General features: G+C 35.1%; 2 protein-coding genes, 1 non-coding gene and 1 pseudogene across 4 annotated transcripts; 1 reads left to right on the forward strand and 3 right to left on the reverse strand.

Annotated features, from left to right (window-relative positions):
• Nucleotides 1-147: 147 nt before the first annotated feature.
• LOC147411126 (P-loop containing nucleoside triphosphate hydrolases superfamily protein) lies at nucleotides 148-14,667 on the reverse strand. Of its 2 annotated transcripts, none has more exons than XM_086444774.1 (19): nucleotides 14,511-14,667; nucleotides 14,132-14,282; nucleotides 13,876-14,022; nucleotides 13,431-13,521; nucleotides 13,137-13,255; nucleotides 11,586-11,776; nucleotides 11,211-11,421; nucleotides 10,644-10,884; nucleotides 9,903-10,351; nucleotides 6,918-6,963; nucleotides 6,418-6,617; nucleotides 5,934-6,272; nucleotides 5,738-5,833; nucleotides 5,091-5,309; nucleotides 3,643-3,882; nucleotides 2,545-2,754; nucleotides 1,425-1,694; nucleotides 1,134-1,337; nucleotides 148-883 (listed from the first exon to the last, which is right to left on the reverse strand). In XM_086444774.1, exons 2-19 carry the CDS (start codon nucleotides 14,267-14,269, stop codon nucleotides 716-718), a joined length of 3,579 nt encoding a protein of 1,192 aa, XP_086300900.1. In that variant the 5' UTR covers nucleotides 14,270-14,282; nucleotides 14,511-14,667; the 3' UTR covers nucleotides 148-715. The 2 variants fall into 2 exon arrangements, with proteins under 2 accessions (XP_086300900.1, XP_086300892.1); XM_086444766.1 differs by having other exon boundaries at nucleotides 6,418-6,620.
• LOC147411127 (U6 spliceosomal RNA) lies at nucleotides 3,290-3,390 on the forward strand. Its single transcript, XR_015182867.1, has one exon. It is a non-coding gene; the product is annotated as a U6 spliceosomal RNA (small nuclear RNA).
• Nucleotides 14,668-18,313: 3,646 nt separating the features above from the next.
• Nucleotides 18,314-20,280, reverse strand: LOC147411128 (E3 ubiquitin-protein ligase SDIR1-like). The gene is made up of 3 exons (XM_086449234.1): nucleotides 20,124-20,280; nucleotides 19,205-19,284; nucleotides 18,314-19,010 (listed from the first exon to the last, which is right to left on the reverse strand). The coding sequence occupies exons 1-3, from the start codon at nucleotides 20,211-20,213 to the stop codon at nucleotides 18,419-18,421; spliced, it is 762 nt and encodes a 253-aa protein (XP_086305360.1). The 5' UTR covers nucleotides 20,214-20,280; the 3' UTR covers nucleotides 18,314-18,418.
• Nucleotides 20,281-22,220: 1,940 nt separating this feature from the next.
• On the reverse strand, nucleotides 22,221-24,883 carry LOC147411129 (uncharacterized; annotated as a pseudogene).
• Between the last annotated feature and the right edge of the window lie 431 nt (nucleotides 24,884-25,314).

Below are 25,314 nucleotides of genomic sequence, written 5' to 3' on the forward strand. Positions count from 1 at the left end.
CCACCCTTTTGATTTTTATTTGGAAATGTTTTTACTCGAATTCCTCAAATCTATGAGAAAATGATACATCAGAATGTATTTTTTTTGTGACCAAATTACTCACTAAATTGTTAACAAAGTGAAACAAAAAATTTGACACTTAAAACGATTTAAGAGGAGAAAAATCCATCCAAAATGAAATAATTCCATCTGATAGAAATTTTGTGCAACATATCTTACGTCAAAGACCCCACTTTTGGGAACACAATAATAATCATGCATGAGACCATAACAAAAAAATAGAGTTGTAATGAATAGTAGAGATCAAATAGCCCATCTCTCTCTCTCTCTCTCTATTATTAAACAAATAGTGAAACAATTCAAAAAAAGTTAGTTGACACTAATTCTCTTGACATAAGGAAACATGAATAATACATGGGATCTTATCTTTTGATCAGTATGGGAATATGATCTATTACATGTTCCTAATCTGATTCATTTCATTCTTCAAAATAATCTAAAACTCTAAAACGTAGCAACTCTTTCCTGTAACTGTCACCTCGTAATACATTCTGAGTCCACCAAAAACATCCCAGACTGTTGAGGCCAAACTCCAAAGTCATTCTCTCCTCGTGAAATTGTGAATCAGATCTGACACTGATAACCTAATTTTCCTGTAGCAAGGGCTTGAGCCTACCAGAAAAAATGTTTCCGGGAACTACTAGGATGTATATCATTAGGCATCCACATTTCTTCGGGTTCTCTTATTCTTAAGTTTCTCTTCCTCACGGTACCTCCCTCGTCGCTCTTCTCTCTGTCGCTTCTTCGACAGCTGCTCATCCTTGGCCTTCTCTGCTTCATGTGCTTTCCTTTTCTCCTCTTCCTTCAACTTTCGCTTTTTCATCTGTAGAAGGCCATACATCAAATAAGGTGGGAACGATGTTTATCTAAATATAATTAGCTGCCAATTAGACTGGTTCCAAATGTATGAGATTCAAATTAATTCAACTATCTTGATGGAGGAACCATTCAGACCAATAGAAAAAAATACGGGTGAACCCTAACCATCCATAAATATCCAAATTGATTGGATAGATTGGTAGGTGGTCTATGTGGACACGAGGCTAGGCTTGACGAGGTTTGTCAATGTGTACCTTTTCCTTTCTTATCAACTGAAGGTGTTGAACAAGAGCATGGACTTCGCGCTCATGAGGTTCCATTACAACAGCCCGTCGGTTTTCAAGCAGTGGTCGCTTCCTGCTAGGCTTATCCTTTGGCTTTGAAGCAAAAGGGAGAGCTGCTTGTAGAGACTTGGGGATCACTAATGGATTGAACTTCCTTGTCTTACGTTCGATTGGCTGATCAATGAGAAAACAAGAAATATAAGAGATGACCTAAGAAAAAATAATTCTGGAGCGTACGACACCTTTAACAATAAATATCACCTTGTAGAGTGAGTCCTTGTTGACAGGAATAGACAGGTTGTGATCTCTTCTTAGCTCGGCAACTGTTTTCATGCCTTGCCAGACCTTATTGTGAGGTTGGAGGGCAGTTGTCAAAGGGTTGAAGAAGCGAGGGACTTCGACTTGAGTCCATGCTCGCAAGAAAACAATGTCACTCATCAGAATTCGGTCCTCAAATGTGCATCTCACAATCCCTTCTTTAGGTTGCCCTCCCTTCTTTTGGGGTTTGTTACCAATCTCTCCCTTTGCAGCCTGTTCAATAAAAAGATCAAAACAAAAAAGAAAATGAAATGAAACCTCAAAAGAAAAGCACATAAAACCAATCCTTCCTAATGCACTGATGCACACAAGCAGCACATCTGTGAGGTGCATAATGTATCTGACGTAGGACATAAAATGGGTTGCATTTTATCCAAAATCTGAGTCATCAGAATCCAAATTTAACGTTTTGGACGCTTGGAATAGATCCAAATAAAAGTGGGTCGAATATGGATTGATATCCCTTGATACGGGCCGAATATGGATCCATCCCTAAATCCGCCAGGATCCGAATGATATATTACTTTGAAAATTATTTTTTTATGTTTTTAAAAAATATTTCTTCTACTACTATAATATAACATGAACTCTTATAAAATAAAAGAATTATAATGGTAAAATAGAATAGTATAGAAATTAGAAAAGAAACATGGCAAAGAAAGTTGAACGATATAGAATTATCCAACACGACCGACCCAAATCAAGTAATTCGGTCGGGTCAGATCCAGATCTGGATTTCGTGAAAACAAAATGATATGGATAACAAGAGTTGAGTTGGATCCGGATAAAAGATTTGGATAAAGATATGGATATACTCATATCCGGCCCAAACCTGACCCATTAAAGCCATAATCTGACGTGTTTACACGTAAGAAATCAGTGAAAAAATGCGCAGTCATGGATTCTTTAAAGCGCTGAGCCCAACCCTCATACTTAAGAGTAAGATTTGGAAAACAGTAATTCTGATAACTACATAGAAAATAATTCTGCTTGGGGAGAGATGGAAAATAAAGTAGGAAAAAATAAAACAATGTGAATGTATTGGTATATTTAGCATATGTACCTTCTTAACTTGTCCCCTGATCCCACTTACAGTACGAATAGCTGCACCTTCAAACCTAGCAATTTCAAGATCCGATGTAAACATATCCTTGATAAGAGCTGTCTTCTTGAAGATCTTGCAAGGGTAACCAACCAACTTGATCTTCTTCACTACCCGTGCTGCGTGGTTGAACTCAAGTACAACTGCAGTGGCTGTAATCCTAAATGATGCCTGAGGAACAAAATGCTAGCCATTCAGGGAATAATAACAGTGACACAGTTTCTCAGTCCCCTCAATTTATTTTTAACATTTTTTTTTAATGTCTGATTGACACCCATTTACAGCTGAAAAGCACCAAATTTTCTTAAAAAAAACTTACACATGGGTTCTGATCATTCCACAGCTAAATTTCAAGCATAGCATTTGACAAGAATACCCAAACCCACCACCTTTTCTTCTACAGTTCAATATTTGCTATTTTAAAATGACAATAAAAAGGGAGAAAATTCGAAAGATAAATCCATTGTACTTCACAGAAATACAATCGACAGTTAACACTTCAATGGGAGAGAACTTAAAATAAAATTAGATATCAAAGAGTGTATTTCCTTATCAATGGCTACAATCAAAGTCAGCCCATGTTAAACAAATATCTAGAATTGATATAGGAACTTCATACAGAAAATAAATAAATCAGTTATTTCCACTGGCCAATTACTCACAAAATCAGTTAACAGTATTTCACAGCAAATGACTTATTCGGAAGATCTCTATGCAGATATCCAAAAAAATTGGAACGATACAAAGACTCTTCGCATGAACCATACGCAGAGGTGACACAAAAATCGAGAAATGGTCCAAATTTTTTGCCTCTGCCTAAAATAAATAAAAAATACCTGGAAGTTTTCTTTTTTATTTGTTTATTCAAGTTTTAATTGGAGTACCTCAAGAAGATTTTAAGGAAAGCAAATAAGGTGAATTGAAAATTGTATGCATAAAGACTAGGAAACTTGAATATTTTACTTCCCAAAAGATTTAAAAGATGTGAATATTATAATCAACTAACTGTACCCAGATAATGAAAATAACATTACGAAGTCGTACGTAGAAATATCTAACCTGATTGTTTGATAAGTTATGAACTGCAATCACTCCAGTGTTGGGAGGTGCAAGAGGACCCCAAAACATAGCAAGGCAGTGCATGTGTTCGGGAGTGTACTTGAGCATACGATGCCGACCATTTGCGTCCTCAATGGAATAAACAGGTGTGGTCTGGTAACGCCTCCAACCAATTGAAACTATAAGTGGGTCTCTAGTCTTCAATACCTTCCTATGCCATCTATGACGCTTTAGTCTAACCTGCAAGAAAGAGGCAGAATATCTCACCAAAAAAGACCAAGTGCTGTTGTTGACTTTTTAAACTAATGGCATGCATTTGACTAGATGATTTTTCCAAGCACAGAAAAAAAATTCATTTGACATTTAAAATGGGTACATACTCATAGGATCCAAATGGAGACGAGTCAAGGGCCAAATGTGAGAATGACAATCTCACCATGGAGATCACCACCCTCCCCCTCCCCCCCCCCCCCAAAAAAAAAAAAAAAAAAAAAATTAATAATAAATAAATAAACAAAAAAATAAAAATAAATAATAATAATAATAAAAAAATCAGCCCACTTCAATATTTCTAGGCTTATGAAAAGTGGTACACAAGTTGAACTACTATGGACCACCCATTTCACTGATAACTTGAATTCTATAATTAATAGGGTATAAGTATCGAATGGGGCTGTTCTTTTGAGAAATCACCCTAACCAAAAATAAGCCATTGTCTCATCTCTATGTGGACCCTGTGAGCATAAATCAATTTAGATGTTCCCAAGCATCTATGGTGCACGGCTTTACATATAAAAATACAAATATAATGGTCTAGAACTTTATTATTCTAGTTTTTTTGTTCTTGTCTTATAATTTAATTCTAATTTCTAATAAAGAACGAAAGAGTTTCTTACAAGTTACCAAAGGACTCGTTAGAATCTGATCAGACAAGGATTCCTAGTAGAAATGGGAGTTCCCAGGAGATATAGAAATATGCAAGATCAAGATTTCTGCTCTATCTTTTATATATTTGAAATATTTCATATCTATAGAGTTTATAAGAAGTGAACATGGAATAATTATAACTAACACTTCTATCCTATTGATAGAGTCTTCCTGACTAATAATCATTAATATAGGTAGGAAAAAAATAGACAAGGAGGAAAAATAATAATAATAATTAAAATAACTATCTACAATTTCTGATCCTTTCTATATACTCAGTCTTGCTTGAGACTTAAAACCATGTTTTTGAAAGCTACATTTTCATTTTGGTACATTAATATAGTTAAAATGAATAACACATAATATATCAAGATGCTTCATTTTGCACATAAAAGATAGCACAACTAGTTATACCATTGACAGCAATTTAGTCTAATATCTGTGAAAATGATTAGCCTTTTCTAGTAGTCCAAAAAAGGGGAAAAAGAAAGAGAAAAAAAAGTCAGGCAGTAGATACTAACCTGCATGTATCCAACATTTTCTTCCCCAAGGCTAATGCCTCCAACCAGAATAGGATGGCAAGGGTCAAAATATTCTACCATCTCAAAAGGAACATCATGAACCTCCAACCTCAGGTATGTCCCTGTTCTGAAACCTTCTATCTCTATTCTAGTTTCCTCGTCAAGATCGTTGAGTTCGGCTATATTCATCTGTTTCCGAAGTTCAATCTCTTCCTTTAACTGCAAAATACAATTTAACTATTTAAAGCCCTGAACTCAAAATAAATGCAAGGATCAAAATCAATGAGTTTAAGAGTCTCATGGGGAATTTAACACAGTTCATAGATTTCTGGGGAATTTGGAAGGAAAGGAACTACCATGTTTTTGAAGATTAGGAGCATCGCCTTCACGAGATAATTATATTGATTTTGAGATTTCTATTTTTTTTAATGTAAAAAAATTCAAGGAATTTTCTGGTGTTTTTTTTGAGGAGATTTTAGGTGGATGGGATGGGATCCATAGTATTTCAGCTGATCACATCTTGAGACGACCTTGGTACAGGGGGTCGAGCCTGTGGTACTGGGTTGGCCATCTTGACTTCCCTCTTTTATACATTAATGACATTTAGTTATCAAAAAAATATAATAAATAAACAGCAATAAGTTTACCTTGTCAAAATATCCACCATCATTTGCCTGATTTCGGTGAAACTTTGTCTCATTCTCCTTATCAGTTTCTTCATCATCTGGAAGCTCAGATGCATTATATGTATAATTGAAGTCAAGGTCATACTATGCAACCTATTAAAGCTTCTGGAACAAATAAAAGTGTATTACACACAATGACAAAATGTTTGAAAAAAGGATATTGAGCATCAAATTTCGCACGAAGGGCAAGTTTTTTAAGCCTTCGCTCCTCTGCTTCTGGATCCTCCTTTGCACCATCATCCATTTGATGATGGCTACCATACTTCTCTCCGGATTCTAAATCTTCAAATTCACCATAGACAACATCATCATCTTCGCTGTTAGCATCCAGGGCTTGACCTCTGCGAGCAGCCACTGACCAATCGCCAGTAACAAAACGATTACGAATGCTTTCAAAAAGCTTTTCATCCTTCCAGTCTTTGAGTTTCACATGATTCGTATATTTAGAACAGTCCTCAGCATTTAAATTATAACCGTCTACTCCATCGCTCAATTTCTGTTATATAACAGAACAATATTACATGTAAGATACATTTAATCTATCAACATCAACCTAAATATTTTCTCTTAAGAAAAAGGATAGCCAGCCAAAATGAATAAAGAAGTATAAAATTGAGCAAAAATATATTCTGGATGGGCACCTTTTTGCTCTCTCCTTTAGTCCTGAAGAATTCATCATCATCACTTTCTTCATCCTCACTACTAACTTGTGCTTCATCAATTGAAGTTGTTGACTTTGACGCAGATTTCCCATAAACAAGTTGCATGAGATTAGTATCTCGTTTTGATATGGTTCTTTCTACCAAGGATTCCTTCCACTTTGAAGCATTTCCCATCTCATCTTCTATGAAGACAATAACAAAGAACAGTAAATCAATCTTTAGAGCCAGAAGAAAAAAAATTATAAATCAGTCCTGCTTGTTTAAAAAATAATAATAATTGCTGACATAAACTTCTTATTAGTTGTGAACTTCTTGTTCTCTATTACATTGTTCCAGTTATGACCATAAATGGTTCTGATTTCAAATTATTAAAGCACCCAATAGCAAAAGTTTTGACAGAATGGGAATGAAATATTCTTTGTGTCCACTAACTAACACCAACATATATGACAGCTTAAAAATAAAGTAAGATAATCTACCTTCCATTTTATGGTCCTCGTCATCTTCCTCAGAAAAGTCTGAATCCTATCATGCAATGAACAATGAGAGATAAGTTGTATAGCACAAGAAGGTACGGCTCGATATTACCGTAAAAGCCAATAGCATGTAACATAGAGTCAAACCAACCATATAGTTTAATCATGTTTCATTTTAAAGAATTAAGTGTCAAATACAGTGTTAACAAGACATGTGGCACGGGTGCAAAGTGTCAAAGTGTCGACTGGTGTTTGAGATTTCTGGAAATGCAAATATTGTGGCACAACCGTACAAAAAATAAAAAATCAGACAGAGAATCCAAAAACTAGTTTAGAGATATCGCTTAAACGGACACCTATTACTCCCTAAAAAACTAAGAAAAGCATAATGGAAGAAGACAAAAACAAGAAGATACGCGAAGTGTTGGCTATGAATCATGCATTAGTAGAACAAAACTACATGGAAATCTTAAAAGGCTGATTGGAAAACCTACTTGACAAAAAGATAAAAAGTTGAACTATGAATTCGGCACTTAATTTAAACTACTCAATATCATACAAATAGTTTTAAGGATCCAACCATTTTTGTTAATAACTTGTGACACTTTACACTACATAGTTTTTCCTTTAAAGGACACTTCATTTTACAATGCCAAATAAGGGCCACTTTGATGATACCATTTAATGTTTTTCCATACATGGCCAAAAGTATCATGCCATGTTGAGGATTGTTCAAGTGCCACCAAGTGTTGGCAAGGCACAGATTCCAAAAGTGCCAAGGTAACATAGATCACATAGGTAAAATGTGCTTTGCAAAAAGATATTCTTTGAGCATCACTTAGATCCCACGCACAAGCATAATGGAAGAAAATCCACATTAACATGCATAAAAAACCCTAAAAAATAGCATGTCCTAGGTATAGGCCTGTCAATGGGCTGGGATCGAGATTGGAATTGGGGATGATCTGTGACGAATCCAATAAGTATGAGATCGTATCCTTATTGGATCAAGCTTTTTTTTAATTGGATCTCAATATTAAGATCCAAAACCGATCCAACAACAATCATATTGAGTCCGAATTGGATCAAATTCCATTCGATATACGAATGCTAATAAACTTTATATATTTGGAACAAAACACATAACTTGATTTACATACTTCACCAAATTTTCTTGGGTCAGGGCCCTATTGGGACATGGTTGATCCAGACAATCTCGATAGGTTACCAAATCCTCGATCTAGATCTGAAGTTATAGGATTGGAACGTTTCGGATTTTGGATCTGATCCAATCCATTGACAGACCTAGTCGGGACATGGTCCAAAATTTTGTTTAATGAAAATGCAGCTTCTAGTATAGTTGAATAAGGATGTATGCAATGAGATTATAAAATCAGATCCTTATTGGAACCAAATCCTCAATCTAGATCCAAGCTATGGTATTGGAACATTACAGATTTCGGATCTGATCCATTCTATTGACAACCCTAGTTCTAGGCTTCACTCTATGAGCTAGACTAAGTGATCAGATACTACGTTCATACCATTTAACTAAATCATCCACTACTATATATTAGTCTTAAGAAGCACACTGACGAAAGAACTTAATTGTAGACTCTATCAAATAAGACAAAGTGGTCGCATACTATGTCCATGATGTCATTTAATGAAAATGCAGCTTCTAGTCTAGTTGCACAAAGATGTCTAACGAACATATGCAATGATTAGCATTTTTAAGGCATGAATGCTGCATATGGACCAAGCATGGATCTGGACTTATGTCCCATTCATAAGTGAGTGAACTTCAATAGACACCTACACCATTTACTTATAATAAAAAATAGACACCTACACCATAAGCTAATAAAGAGACAACAACAACATATATTCAAGTGCAATGGGTTATGTGCAATGACAGATGACTAAAGCACCAATTAGAAAGTATGTACAAGTTGAAGGGTTCTAAATGAGAAGACCAAAAAGAATTTGCATTGAGATAGAAATAGTGGATATGAACACACTAGAATTAACATAAGCGATTGCTTTAAGACAAAATTGAGAGGAGGAACATGACTATTCATCCAATCCACATTTTGGTATAAGCTTTGATGATGACGATGACATAAGTAAAATTACTGTAGGAAACTGAATTTATTGATAATTCTTTTTTATATACATTACAAATGCCCTAATAGGGTATTTATAGACCAACTATCCTATTACAAGAAGATTCTAGAAAACTATCCTATTGTAGAGGATTACAAGAATATTCTAGAAAACTCTACCAACTATCCTATTACAAGAATATTCTAGAATATCCTATTATAGAGGATTACAAGAATATTCTAGAAAACTATACCAACTATCCTATTACAAGAATATTCTAGAAAACTATCTTATTGTAGAAGGTTACAAGAATGTTCTAGAAAGTAAAAAATAATCAAGAAGAATATCCTATTTTTCTAAAATAAGTGTAGATTTTTCAGCAATTACATCAGCCTAAACAGCAGCAGTAATATGATAATCAAAAGAATCCTGATAATCTGACTACCCCACGTGGCACACTCAATCGATTTTCCTGACGTGACAAGTTCAGAAACTGTAGATCTGTACGCCCTTGGGATGCAAAACTGCATTTCCCCATAAAAATGTGTCCCGAGGGAACTGTGTATCCCGAGACATACAGATCTACAGTTCTGGAACTTTTCACGTCAGGAGAGTCGATTGAGTGTGCCACGTGGGGTAGTCAGATTATCACGGCTCCAATAAAAAAGGATAAAAATAGATTGGAATTTTCTACAAAGTGACACCACAGAAAATAACAGAACGATTTCACCAACAATGAAATATCATAGATGTTAGGAAACTAGAGAAGTCATTACACTGCTCATCCAGATTTTTTCAACTTCTAGCAACTCAAACACTAAGAAGACAATTCTTTTACACTCAGCAAAGATTTAGGTTTCGGGTTCATCTAATAGTGATTACCTTCAGATCACTCTGATCAACATCACTTCCAGAGACAGCTCTTCTCCTAAACCGTCCATTGTGGAACTCGATTTGTTCTTTAACATCGGATTTTAAAGAAGGTTGGTGCTCATCATCCCCACATCCTTCCGACTCATCATCACTCTCACCATCAAAGCCATCACCTATATTTTCTACAATTGAATCTTTTTTGTCAGTATTATCTAGATCTGAAGATTCTGAACCATCAAGATCGTCTGCATCACTTTCCTCATCGAATCCACCAGTTTCTTTTTCTTCCTCCAATTTGTCTTGTTCAGAATCATCATTTGCATCATGCTTGTCTTCCGGTGAACTATGAGGCTTCCTACTGAAAAGATTAATGAAACTTTTCTCTAACTTTTCATCAATGGAGTATTTTGTATTCTGAAGAGATTTCACCATAACCTCACCAACATCATGGGCCTTTCCTGATAACACAAGAACACATGCATTTTTAAAACAAATTTGTAAAAGGTAATTTAACCAAGGAATGGTTTTATTGCTCCTCACCAAAACCTTCATTTCATTTGAATAATATTTATGAGCATTGAAACTAAATGGTACGTAAAATGAAAACATATAGAGTTTCTATTCTAATATTTCTTGTGAAAAGATCAACAAGTCAGAGCGGATGAAAAAATAAATGTTGGTGAGGAGAGATAACTCATTGAATATTATGAAACAAATATAATAAATAAAATATAAACAAACTGTTCATACCTTTTCGTGTCTCTCCACCATTTTCATCCTCAACTTTAGAAAACTGAACGAGGTGATCATTTATGTTAATGTAGACAGCATCCTTGTCATAGAGAAGATCCCCAAGGCCAGACATGGGTGCGTAGAAAAGTTTTTCTTTGTCACGCAGTCCTTTTTTCTTGGCAACTGAGGGTAAAGGACAAGGATCAGCTAAGCCTGTCACACCAGCTAAATTGTAATCGCCTATACCTGCAATATGTACCTGGTGCAGTAACTGAATTCAGTTCATAAATTTTAGATATATAAACATACAATTTTCAGGAAAAATAAGATAAAGCATATAGCTACCAGTAGATACTGGAGAAAATGTGACTCCAAACCCAAAAATTTTAAGGTTTACAGTCACATTGCTTGACAGATGTTTTACAGAAAGTAACAGTTAATTTTCCCTCAAGGACTGAAAAATCATATCTCCATTGGGTACCAATTCAGTAGTCATGATGCTTCATGATATGAATAATGTATTGAAACATTTCCGTTAGAATACTATCTCATATAGCTTTATGCATTTATAATATCTAATTGTACCTTAGTACCCTTCTTCATGTTACAACCTCGCAGGTAACCATATAACGTGAGGTTTCTGTCACATTTTTTGTTCATCTGCACTCTTTCAGGAGGAGTAACATCTTCTAATCGATCTACCAATACATACGGGTGTGAAGCTCGCCATGACAGAGGATGGAATTTCATAACTGAAATGAACCTTGCAAGATTGTGAACTTCACGTTTGGGATACCTGATTATTTGGTAGAATGATAAGAAACCATTGGAGAGAAGCAACCTTGAATCATCTATTTCGGTTAAATAATCTAGCAAACATTATTTGCGATAATATTCATTTGTTTATGAAGTACCTATGGAATTTGGTTCTTTAATGAAGGATATTAAAGCTATACTTACTTCCCATGAAGAAGACCAGACAAATAGAACAGCTTAGCTCCATCATATATTTCAGTCCAGAAACGATGCTTGAGACGTTGCTTAGTTTTTTTCAGTTTCTTTACATCCTTAAACTTATCAAGATGAGTAAGGACTCCCATAACCTTTGGGAAGCCATGAACTTGCAAGATGTTAAGGAATTCAAAAGTTTCCTGCACAATGAACAAACCCCATTTGACAGTAAGAAGATACTTCCGCCACTATGAACAAAGCCAAAAAAAACTTGATTGACCTAATGAAGGATGATTAAATAGGATTAACAAACTGATAACAAGGACTGGATATGAATAAGCTTTACAAGTAAATGGGTTGTTTTTTTTCCTTTGACAGAACAAGTGGACATCAACAACATGAAGTTGTGAAACAATGATACTTGATCCAAATAAAAACTGTTAGTATCGTCATTAATCATTAGCAGCATAGATGGAAAACAAAAAAACTTAGGTTGATTTTGAATATGAATCTAAGACTAGGAGAAGTTTAATGTCAACTAGAAAACTAAATGTGACTAGTACTCAGAAGCAATGAATGGCTGCCAACATCATAGTCATAAGCTTTCTATGTAAGTGAACTGAACCAGATGCATAACCAAGCACATTTAATTGAAAAGAAACTACCATAAAAGCATTTAATAATTGATCCGGTAAACCATAGATACACAATGATTGCCAATCGCAGTTGAGTGTACACATCAGATTGAGTAGTGGGGCGAAGTGGCTCTGATTCCCACCTAAAAACCAAGTCTATGGCCATTCTAAATCTGTGTGTCAATGACAGAAAACAAAAGAGGGCAATGTAAAGGAAGATGGAGAGGATATGACGAAAAGGAAATGAAAATAGCCTCAAACAAGATTTAATCCTGGCTCTGACTATCTGAATCATGTCTTTTCTAAATGACCCTCGAGTCCTATTTATAGAAGTTAAGGATGACACAAAAGGATTATAATGTCCATAGTTCTTTATAACTGAGTTGATGACACATAGCAAGTATGTCAAACTAGTCACTTAAATATGACACACCATCAGTTCATTTCTTACGGTAGACTCGACATAGATACTGTGCTAATAGAGGAACAGGTCTCATGACATTGTGGAGCACCCATAATGGTCTCCTCCCCGACTACCAAACCATATCCTCTATCTAGTCAGAAAAGTGTGTCAAACTATGGGTTTGACCTGGTTAGTGCATCTATTGGCTTATGTCGAAATCCAACAGGAAGTTGAATGCACGTGTGACAAAAAAAATTCCACATGCCGCATGACTTAGAATGTTCCATTTTCAATATTACCTTATATTAGTGATAGCTGGTGGTAAATATAGAGCCATGTTCATAGAATTATCTGCATGCTTTAACTCATTTTCAGAGAATGAGGACAATTCCATGTAAGTCTATCCAACATAACCATTATTTAGAGCAGACTCTGAGGCAAAACTTTATACCAAGGAATTAAAACAAAAAATATCTAATGCAATTCACATAATAACCCAAAAGAAACTATTGTGAAACTAACCATTTCAAACCCATAACTTCCATCGATAAGTAGCAATGCTACATCGGCAAATTTTGCTGCATCAATCATGCCATTAATATCATTTGGGCACTCCACAAACTGTAAGCGCCTTTGCTTGCCTGGTATAAATGTCCAAGCAGTAAGCAAGTAGATGAAAGATTGAATCAAAGGAAATAGACGTTGCAAGACAACTGAGCCCACGACCACTTTAAAACTAAAGCCTTAGTTCTAAAAATAAGTAATTAATAAAACAACAGTTATCATGTTGCTTAAGAGCATAGTAAAAAAGCACACCTGATATAATCGTAATTGGACCTCGGACCTCTGTTAGATTATGCTTGGTGTAATGCTTTACAAGAGATTTTATCAAAAGAGACTTTCCAACCTGCAATCAATCATTTCACAAATTCTTCAAGAATGAATTTTGATCCTCATCACATGACACCCCTAAATCACAACCAAACGCTATCTTTCTTCTTTTTTTTTCAGTTGGTGAGCTATGTTTTTAAACAAAATAAAACATTTTTTTAATAATATTTGAGTTTCTCACATTATAGGTCCAAATATTGCACACAAAAAAAGATGTTTTATTTTGTTTAAAATTAGACTTAAAATTAAACAAAGCAGCGCTTTTGTCACCTATTAGAGGTTAAATCTTAAGAGTCTTGAAGTGGCGTCTCATGGGCTACTATTTAACACTATAGCTCACCAATGATTACAATCCAATCCTAAATAATACCTTGGGAGGCCCTTGCACTACAACGACAAATGGAGCTGGTTCTCCAGTCGAACGATCAATAGTGGGGAGATGAAGCCTGCGTTGCTCTTTCTCCGTCGCACGTGATTGTAACCGCTTAGCCTTCACCTTTGAACTAAAAGCAAATGCCTACCAAAAACAAAACAACAACATTATAACTAAAATCTATAACCCAACACCATAGTTTTCATGTATCATTCAAATCAAATAAAAAACAATACCAATGCAAATAACAAACCTTAGGGTTTCGTTTCTTATCTTGGGAACCATCATCTTTCTTCTTATCAGATTTTTTATTCTTCTTTGCAGAGGGACCCGATTGACGAGATCTGTGGGACTTGTGAGATTGTTCTTGATCGCCAGAAGTAATCACCATTATCGCTAAAACCCTAAACCAACCAAAAGCACAATAGTTGAAATTTGAACAGAAAAAAAAAAAAAAAAATCTTAATTTTTAGCTCTCTGCAATAACAAAGATTGAATTTCATTATTCACTTTAATTCTAGAAAATTCGAGTTTCTTCTCCTACATTTCATTAAAATCTTAAAATTTTTGACAGATAATCGACCGAGTGAACATCAAATCGAAGACTTTAAAGAGTATAAATTCCAACGAACCTTGATTGGAGGGTTGTTTTTTGCGGTGTGTCTCGGATTTGTAGCGAGTTTTAGGTGGTTCTCCTGCGCAGTTAACGACTGTGAGCGATTTCTGCTAAAACCTCAGTTTCCTCTCAATGGGTGCAGAACGTAGGGTTTAGTTTGATAAGGGGCGTCCGCAAGCTTGAATGTTAGGGACCAATTAGTTGCACACCGCCAATCGTTGGTTGCACACCAACCTTAAAAAAATTCTCCTTTTTTTTTTGTTTTTGTTTTTGTTTTTGTTTTTTATTCTACTTTTTTAACCTAATTGCATTTCAATACATAACCTTTTAGGGTTTAAAGCTTATTTTTCTTCCTGCAATTATGTATTCTCTACTCATGCTCTACTTTGCTCATGATCTTTATTCGTGCTTTATTTTTCTCGTGGTTGATTTTACTCATATTTTCTTTGAAATCAAAGTATTTCTTGCAAAATGATTTCAAAACATGCAACTTTGTGATTATGGTTTAAAAACAACCAAGCATTCCTTACAAAAGTTACTGATTCAACAATAATTTCTATGAGCAGAGTTGAGGAAGACGAAAACAAATAATAAATAAAAAAAACAACAGAATGTAACATTTTTTTTAATTACTTTTAGAGTGTAATTATCTAACTGGAGTGCAAATGAGAATTTTTAAGTGATTGAGTGCAATTGGTAATGGATGGTGTGCAACTAGTTGGTCTCAAATTTTATTAAAGGTGATTTAGACGTAACACTCCACATTTTGATGAATATTTGAGATACCCTCTTATGTTTTTAAATTGATACTATACCCTTTGACAATGGTCTTCTCTTGTAGACTGATTGAAAATGGCCTAAACACCTTTGTCTTCAAGTTTTTCAACCTTAATTTATAGTAAATTCTTTTAATCTGATCCAACTTCAACCACATCTTCATTCAATCGTTTTCACCTCCCCTTAATATAGAGTTGGTCCCTTTCCTATACTAATATAGAATGTCTAGCTCGTATAAAACAGCTTGGTCAGGAGTCCGGTGTGTTTTATTCTCCAACCAAAATATGCCACATAGACACCACTCCTATTCTAGGGCCGGGCATGCCATACTTGATGATGGAATCATTCACGATAAATGATAATACTTAGTAATATAGTAAGAGCATTCCATTTCGACAAAAGACCCAAATTCGTTGTCGATTGAAGATTGGAAATTTTATTTGTAAGAAACGATTGCTTAGTTACAATAATAAGAGCATGATACCTTAATGATAACCTAAATTATTTTTATCCAAAATTCTATTATCTTCTATTTATAATGTAAAAAAATTACTTTATTTTTAAGGGTTGATGTAGGTATGATCTTAAGGTTGAAGATGAGGATAAAATTTGTACCCAAGAGATTGGAGATGACTTATCTTGAGAAGGAAAAAAAAAAAAAGTTTTTTTTCTTAATTTTTTTATTTTTATTTTCATTTTGTTGTTGTTGATGCTGCTAATGTTGAAGATGATGGCATTTAGGTCATTTCCTTAGTCTACCACAGTAGGCCAAGGTCTACAAGTATCCTAATATTCACAAAATTGGGCTTAGACCCATAATAGTTTGGTTTGACATATTGCAGAGCAACTTTGAGGTTGTGGGTTCAAGTCTAGCTTACCATCCAAGAATAACAATAATAATATTCACCAAAACAGTCAGATCTTATACACTTGAGAGAATTATACATCCCCCTCCACATTTTGTGAGTATATCTTTCCAAACTAACAACATCCCTATTTTGACTTTGTTCTTTCCTATTAGATTAATAGAAAATGATATAAATACCATTATCTTCAACATATAGCCCCTCTCCCCTCGCCCCACTTTTTTTTTTTCTTTCCCCAAACCAATCATGTTTCTCCTCTTGGATAGATGTATTGACATTCATCTTCAACCTCAAAGATACTTTATCTACTTCAACTATCAAAATTCGAGAACATGATAAGATTTTTTGAGAAGTGTAAGGTGTTGGAATTTTAGATAGAAAATCAAGGGTTTTCTATGTGGGTTTGAAAATAATATATTGAAGGGGGGGAGGAGAGATGAGGACATTTAAATCATTTTCATTACCATGTAGTTAAAGACCTACGTCCAGGGGCATGTCATCAGTTTGAAAATATAGGGGTGTTTCAAATATTCACCAAAATCTAGATGGCCATGTCTAAATCGCCCAAGTTTAATTGTTGTACTGTTAGTCCCCTAGCTAAACAAAATGATACATTCATACGTACTGACCTAAAGAAAAAGAATAATGATTTTTTATGCCCCCCTCTGACATACACCCCCTATCATGGCATGTGCTAGAATCATAGATTTTTTCCTCAGGATACATAATTGTACATCCCCATAAATATGTGCAATTGTGTATCTCGACGAAAATAATCTATGGCTCTTACCCATGCCATGTCAAGGAGCATATGTATGTTCAAGGAGGCGTCAAAAAATCACGACTCAAAGAAAAATCATTAAAAAAAGTAATGAGAGAACCAATTTGGTAAGCTTAAAAAAGAAATGAGTCTCAAATGAGTGTAATCATTACTAAGAACATATATGAAAAAGTGAGGACAGGTGTGAAAATAAACGACGATTTATTGTTAAAATTGGTTGATACAAAGGATGATAGTAAGACGGTAATAGTCAAAGTATAGTCTCTAGCCTAGCAAACAAGAGTGCATGCTTGTGTCCTCGGTGACTATTTGCACACATCGAAATGGCTCAATGCACTCACTTAAGTTACTTTTGTATATAAAAAATCAAATTACTATTTCACCCTTTCATTTGGCTTATTGTACCCACCACCACCTACCGAACAAAAACCCACTTTCTTCTTCTTCTTTCCTTGCTCCTCCTCCTCCTCTTTTTCTTCTTCTTCTTCTTTTTCATATTCATCTCCTTCTAGGGTTTGTGAGAGGTAAATCAATGGAGATTAGGTTTTAGGTTTTTTTTCAAGTTATCTTATTTCTTTGATTTAATTTTTTTTTTTTTTTCATTTAATCATCAAGGAATATGGAAAACTACTATTAAAACCTTAAAACGACAATTTTGATATGAAGAATTCGAAGATTTTTTTGATAATTATGTTCGATAGGTTCAGACCAAACATGTTTTAGCGCATTCAGTAGGTACCTATCGAATATTATGAAACAGATTCAGTAGGTACCTACCGAACATTACAAAATTGATTCAGTATGTACCTACTGAATCTTACAAACAAATTCGATAGGGCACCAAACAAAACTTTATCATGTGAACGAATTCGACTCGTTTGAACATGTTTAGCGTAAAAAAAATAAGTAAGATTAAAGCTTAGCACCCTCATTGAAACTTTTCCAGATACGAAAAAGAAATGAGAGAAAGAAGAGGAAAAAATCGATGAGGAAGAAGAAAAATGATTTGGTACCTTTAGGTGGGAGAAATTAGCAATTTAGGTTAAAGCATGGTTAATAGGTGTGTGTGTAGATAGTTATTTTAAAGTTAAGGTGGGTATCGCAAGAAAGTGGGTGAAATGAGTCATTTCGGTGTGTGCAAATAGCTGCCCCCAAATAGAAAACTACAATTGAATTTCGAAGATTTTGCTTTGCAATTGTTAAAATAAATCAAAGTCAAATAAAATATATAAACCATAATAGTAGGGACAAACATATGCAAGAGACCTTTTTTCTTATCTTGATTTTATTATCCACAAGGAGAGATATTAATGAGAATGTTGCCCAAGGAATTAAAGTTGAGTGACCAACACATACCAATCATAGAGTAAAAGAAAAAAGATTGTAAGAAAGGTGTTGGATTTGAAACTAAGAGTGTCTTAAACTTGAAAGTAAATCACAGTATTAGTACACAATAACAATTTCTACCATGGTCTTCTTCTCTTTTCGCTTGGTAGTATATTAGCGAGGGAGCCTAACCAACTCAAAGGCTTCTTCCATAGCGCTTATAAGTGAGAAAATATCATTGGCCATAAGATCATTAGCAGTAAAATTAACAATATTATGGTTTAAAGGAAATGTAGTCTCCCTTCTTTCTCTTCTCCGTTCGCCAAGTGTAAATCTACAAATAGGGCATTGGCCATTGTTCTTCACCCATCGAACTATGCAACTTTCATGGAACATGTGATTGCAAGGAGTGATAAAAACTTCTTCTCTTGGAATGAAGTCTTCTAAGCAAATTGCGCATCCTTTACTATCTTCATCTTTCTTCGTATCTAAGCTATTACTTACATTGTCTCTATAGTATAAACACCATCTATTGCCTTTACTCTTAGGGAAGTAAACTTCCTTCTTCAATTTATTTAAGGCGTTACGTTGCTCCTCTTCGGTCAACAAGGATTCATCTTCCTCGGGAACAAGTTGCATTTGACCTTGACTCCTAATCCTCGGAGAAAAATCTCGATCGAATACTCTAAACCTTTGGTTCATTCCTTGGGCCATTTCGTTATTCTGACCGATAGTACGCATCGGAAGACGAGGTGGGATTATGAAACTGAAATTAAGCACATTACATTAGAATGTTAATTAATATTTGTTCTTTTATGATTAAAAGTAGTAGCTTGTGATCACTTTATCATGCTTTTAGTAGCTCTAACACAATTTAGGAGTCATGGTCCCCCAAGACATGTAGCTTTGGATTTCCATTGAATGAAAGTGTAAATATTAAAGGAAAGCTCTAGGGTTTACCTATTTAAACCATAAGGTCTTGTTCTTGCTCCATCTTCAAGTAATCTTCTAGGATCATTTCCACCTCCTCTCATGACTTCCTGAAATTAGCCATGAAATAAAATCTTATTCTATCATGATCACATGTAGAGTATTAAAGCTCAATTATTTTACTTTTGAGAGATGACTCCTCAAAACCATGAATTCTTTCCATTGCACATTTTATTAATTGCCAAGAGAATTTTAAAGGTAAAATTTATTTTATTATTATATAATAATATAATCAAGAAGGTAAGCGAGAATATTGACGGATTCTCTTGCAGCTCTTGTATCGCATTCTAAACACTTGTATGACTTTCACTTAGAAGCGGACCTCCCTCGTGAAGTTATTAGAGAAGCTTCATTTATGATCATGAGTTAGATCGCTCCCTTCTTCAAGAATTAAATATTTATGAGGCTATACAATATTTTATTTTTAATATGTCTTTTTTGCTTGCTTAGAAAGAAAAGAAGATTATTTCAAATGATTAATGGATCTATTTAAAGGTCTTAATTTTTGTATTTTAAAAAATTTATTTAATATGGATTTCAATCAACAATAATCACCATTCTTTCATAATAAAAGCATAGACACATCAAATAACTTCGGATGTAGACACACACATACACACACAAAAAAAAAAAAAAAGAGGACTTCATCATTGATCACTCTAATTAATAATGGGATTTGGGTTCTAATAAGGATCCAATCTAATAACTTATAGAATCTATTATAGATCAATTATCTCCCGATCCAATAATATATACAAGAGAAAACATGCTAAACAATCTGTTTATAAAAATCGGATTTGATTAGATCCAAACCCAATCCAAGTTCTGTGGATTTCGATTTGGATCATAATTAATATAGAGAAATTATGAAACAACAAGCAATACTTACCACTGGTCTGTATGGAAGAATGGGTTGACGTACTGGACCTGGCCGGTATCCGGGGACCGATGTGAGGTTGTTGCCTGAGCTACTACTCATCTTTCCTGTCAGATGATAACCAAGTGAACAAAGAGTGGGATTTTGATTTTTATTTTGGTCTCATTTTATTCCTTTTGGGTGGAGATAAAGCTATTCTTTTCTTTTTAGTCTTTTATATCCTTGTAGATCATTCTTGATGCTCTTTGTTGGCCATGACAATGAAACAAAATACCCAGAAGGTACCTTACAAGATCAAGGAAGGAATCCAATTCCATTGTAAATTTGATAAGAACCTATTCTAGTCTTAAATGGGTCTAAAAAATTTAGAACAAGTGCAACCTATTTATTTATTGGGACCCATCATGGGCCGGGTATTTAGAAAAATAAGCGGGTCCACGCTTGGCTTATAGCTCTAGCCCTGCCCAACTTGATTCAGCCAATTTTTGGTGGGACTGGACCAAGCACTAGCTCAAGCCCATCCTGGCTTGAATTGGTTTAGTTAACACATGGCACCCACATTATTCTTCCATTCAATTCTCTATAGAGACTTTCACAAGGCAAATGTCTACAAATATTTTCTCCCTAGCACATTCATGTTTGATAAATTACCCTTCGTAACGGCACTAGTACCCTCCAAGTACATGAATGGGACCGTCTGGCTTGCATGGATTGCACCAACGTGGAACGCTCCATCATCCTGTCATGGAAGGATGGTTATGTGTCACACGTTCCACATTGGGGCTCTCCGTGCAAGCATGGATGTGCATTCATGCGTGCACGTGGAAAGTTTCACAAATGCAGATGGTAGTTCATTGAGTTGTTGATATCATCGAATTTCATTGTACATGATCAAACCATCTTACTGACCCTCCTTTATTTTATATCCATATATTGGGGTTACTCATATGTTCTTTTCGATACGTTTAATAATTTATATGTTTTTCCTTGTCTTTCCATCTTCATGGCGACTACACTCATTTTATATACATGTGTTTGTCTTGCAGGTAAATATATCTTCACACATTTTTAAGTGATAGAGGGAATAATACTTATTTATTTTGATTATCATGTGTCAACACTCAGCATACCAATAGCATATTTTTGATAAATTTGGGGGTCCAACTCAAAATCAATTGGCAATGAGTCCAGGAGCTTATAAGGAGAGAGACAAAGCAATGAGTGTCCAATGTGGAACTAAACTCAACACACGTAGGGACGTCGAGGAAAGATAGGCCTGCTCTGATGCCATGATAAATTTGGAAGTCCAACTCAAAACCAATTGACAGTGAGTAGAGAAGCCCAAGAGCTTATACGGAGAGAGACAAGACAATGAATGTCCCATGTGGGACTAACTCAACAATTTCCACTTTAGCTTTCTTGCCATGAATAAATAAATAGTGATAATTAAAACAGTCACATCAAGGAATCTCCTATCCATTGATCATAATGATTTCTTGTAAGAATTTCCAATATGTGTCCAACATGATTTGGATTTCTAAAGATACTTGGAGTCATTCCAATTCTAATTGAAATAGCGCAACGTAGACTGAGAAATAAAAGAATTCTATCATTTGTCAATTTCTTTGATGAAGTGTTGAAAACCTTACTAGAACATAAATTCTTGACCCTCTATCTACCCTACTGTTTAATTTAAATGGAGAAAAAATGGAGAGAATTAGAAGAATGGAAATTGCTCTGAGGCATGTTGTTTTATAGACATAGATGCCCCCACTCTGCTTGGAAACAAAGATGCAACTGGGTTTCTGATGAATTTGTCTTCATGATACAACAAAACCCAGTTTATTCGCAAATTGTATATTTTCTCAAATTTGCAATAACTTTGAAGAACCTGTCACACAGGATTTCTAATACTCAAATGCCTCTTTTGAAAAAATGTTAAATGTGGAACCCATTAGTAGTTTTTCTCTATGAATATCGAATGTGTAGTACTCATGGAATAATAATCAAGACTTGAACTTTAACTAAAAAATTGATAATCGCATTTAGGTTGTACATTTAAGGTTTAATTCAACCCTTTCCCAAAATAAAATCTTCAAAATCTTTGGCTAAATATTGTATTCTTAGGGTTGAAACTAAAACACAATTCTGATTTGAAAATTTGATTTTCCCTCTCTAACTTTATTGTTTAAGGCACAATAATATCAAAATCGCTAACAGTCCACTCAGCTACATCATGGGCGTTTTGTAAATCTCCATTCCCAAGCCGATAGACATCCATTGTCTTGTTGCTGGTAATGTGTCCCTGGATCCTGCATAATACATATGCACAGTTTATAATTAGCAATAAAGATTATGTATAGTTCTTGGGTGCCTCGTGCACACATCTAGAAATGTCATGTGTCGTGTCTATATTGATAGTGACCATGACAGTTTTAAGCATTTAATAATAGGGTTGGGATCCGTTACTCACGAAAAAATACATGATCCCAACCCTTTAAACACAAATTTAAATCCAATGTTTGAGATTTATGAGTATCTTGATACACAAATCTCGGAGATACTTATCTCAAGGATAAATCTCAACCATTGAATTTTGCATTTAAAGGGTTGGGATCATGTGTTTTTTTCATGAGTCATTCTTAGGAGTCAAGGTATCCAGACCCTTAAAGATAACCTATAACTATGATGTAGAATAAGAAGAAGAATATAAACCTGATAGAAATAGAGTAATTGGGACAACCCTCCTACATCCAGCTCTCAAGTCCTTGCATCTCCAATCCATCCCTCACCTTGTTTTGTAGGGTAACCTTATTCTCCCCGAACTGGGTGAGGTAGTATCTCCTGAGGTTGCGGATTACTGAATGGATCACATAGGTTGTCCAGTTCCTCGAGATGCTTACCATTCCTGGGAGAGATACATGTGATATGCCTCGTAGGGGTAGTTCATGGTGTCACTACGATGAACTCGAGTCCCATTAGGAAATGTATGGTAAGGCGGACAAGCGTTAAGGTTAAGGTTATCGGGCTTGCACCAAGCGGCCACATTAGGATTGATGATCATCTCGCTATATCGTGTAATATCGGAAGTCACATTGCCATCACAAGGCTGACCATTGTTCTTCCAACAGCTCCCCATGTGTATTAGGTAGAGTTGGCTATTAGGACCTCCTCCTCTTATCACATTTAGTGTGAGCTTCACCTTAAAATTTGGTGACTCTGGAATGAGCAACAATTCTCAATTCATTTAGTACTAGTTGAGTTCATTGGTTTTGTAATTTAAATGAAAATTAATAGTTTGATTTTATTGTACCCATCTTGGTTTGGTGAAAATTAGTGATATCCGTTGGTTTTCAAACTGATGACATACTCCCTCGGTTTCAGTCTTCTATGAAAGACTAACAAAAATGACAAAAATCTCATCTTTAACCTCTCGCAAAAAATTCTTGATCCCCCACCACATCCCCACCAAAATAACAATTAAATTACCGTCTTCAACGTTTAGGGTAAAATTCTACATTCTTGTCTTCAAGCTCAAGATTCTACCCCCTTCAACTTTCAAACCTCTATAACAATTTATTATAGTGGGGACGTCGAAGACTATGGGCAATGGCCAAAGTTTGAAGACCAGGATTTCATGAAGAGGTTAAAAGAATTACTCTAGAAGTTGGTGTTGAGGGCATTTTGGTCATTTACGTTAATGCGTTATGGAAGACCTTGGTAAGGGTGATAAGTCATCACTTTGAAATCGCGCGGTATCTCTAATTTGCAGCAAAACCTAAAGTGATACTTCAAAATGATCTAATACTAGTACTTACGATCTTCGACATCCCCCGTGTCAGGTAATGGTATCCACCAGAAAATCCTACTGTGGCATCAGATCTCAAGTAGAGCATCAACCATGGATACTTGTTACCAATCCCTAAGTTAAATTTGCATCCAAGTCCCAAGACCCATAAAAACTTCCCCTAAGTGTAGTCATGTTGGGTCCTTTCAATGCGGTGTAATTGTGTAACATCAATGGTTGGTTCATGCAACCTTTACCAAAGCATGGGAACCTACAGTCTGGCTCATAGGGTCCAACCTTCTTGCCATTCTCAGGGCACTTAGCCGTGTAAGTGTCCATGTTGCCACTCTCGAAGATAAATCTCAACCATTGGATTTTGCATTAAAGGGTTGGGATCATGTGTTTTTATGAGTCAAGGGATCCTGACCTATATGTATATATATATAAAAGTAGTATTCAAGAGCCAACGTATTTTGTTTACATGGGTTAGAAGTTTTGGCATGGGCTGATTTTTTGTGGGGATGATCTCTACGGTGAGGAGATCATCCTCACCAAAAATCAGCCCATTTGGAAACTTCTAACCCCATGTTTACAAGTTGAAGAATCGTAGACTGTCCATTTTTTGTAAATCACTTTTGATTGGATTAGAAGTTTCGGATTGGGATGATTTTTGGTGAGGATGATGTCCTCATCATAGGGATCATCCTCACAAAAAACCAAACAATGCAACAAAGAGACTTTGAATGAATCAAAGCTCACATTGTTTCGAAACAACATGACAGACATCGAAGCAATCGGCAGCCCTAGGGCTTCCCATGTTAGGATTTTCTTCACCAACCTCGTTGCACTGGTTCCATGCCTCAATTGCTACTCTAAGACCATCCCTCTTCATTCCTGAATCTCCAATTGCTGATACGTAATCCACTTGCGACCGAAACACAAAATAACCCATAAAGAGAGAACCCAAGAAGAAAGAAACCAACATGAGTTCCTCCCCTTGTTCTCCATTTTTGCTTGAGAAATGAGTTTGATGGTAGAGGAAGGTGAAAGGCACACACACACACAAAAAAAAAAAAAAAAACTTTATAAAATTGATTTTGGTGATTTATATAATTGATTTCATTAGAGATTTCAACATAATTTATATGAAATTTTGATCTTTGATTAATTAGAATTGGTAAATAATTGCAATATTCTACAGTGTATCATCACTACTTATAATTTTAAAGAGTAGGGTTAGTCTGACTAACTTACTAAGGGTCACAATAAAAAAATAATCTTACTAAGGGTTATTGGGCACACAAGGATTACTGCATTGACAATCCAACGCCACATCCCTCTAGATTTAATGGAAAAACTCAGTTTAAAAATAAAATTAAAAGAATAAATCTTTTTTGGAAATAAACAGTCACCAAA

This window comes from Akebia trifoliata, chromosome 1 (assembly GCF_017979445.1).
Source record: "Akebia trifoliata isolate Shusen 1 chromosome 1, ASM1797944v1, whole genome shotgun sequence".
Classification (NCBI taxonomy): Eukaryota; Viridiplantae; Streptophyta; class Magnoliopsida; order Ranunculales; family Lardizabalaceae; genus Akebia; species Akebia trifoliata.

Bases quoted from the DNA above. Each gene is read 5' to 3' on its own strand.
- LOC147411128 (XM_086449234.1), bottom strand. From the start codon at position 20,213: ATGAGTAGTAGCTCAGGCAACAACCTCACATCGGTCCCCGGATACCGG. The intron at 19,285-20,123 runs GTAAGTATTGCT...GGCTAATTTCAG, and splicing joins TTCTTCCATACAGACCAGTG to GAAGTCATGAGAGGAGGTGG. The intron at 19,011-19,204 runs GTAAACCCTAGA...GCTTAATTTCAG, and splicing joins AGACCTTATGGTTTAAATAG to TTTCATAATCCCACCTCGTC.
- LOC147411126 (XM_086444766.1), bottom strand. From the start codon at position 14,269: ATGGTGATTACTTCTGGCGATCAAGAACAATCTCACAAGTCCCACAGA. The intron at 6,621-6,917 runs GTAGATTATCTT...TTGTCTTCATAG, and splicing joins CGAGGACCATAAAATGGAAG to AAGATGAGATGGGAAATGCT. The intron at 3,883-5,090 runs GTTAGTATCTAC...TCTTTCTTGCAG, and splicing joins AAAATGTTGGATACATGCAG to GTTAGACTAAAGCGTCATAG.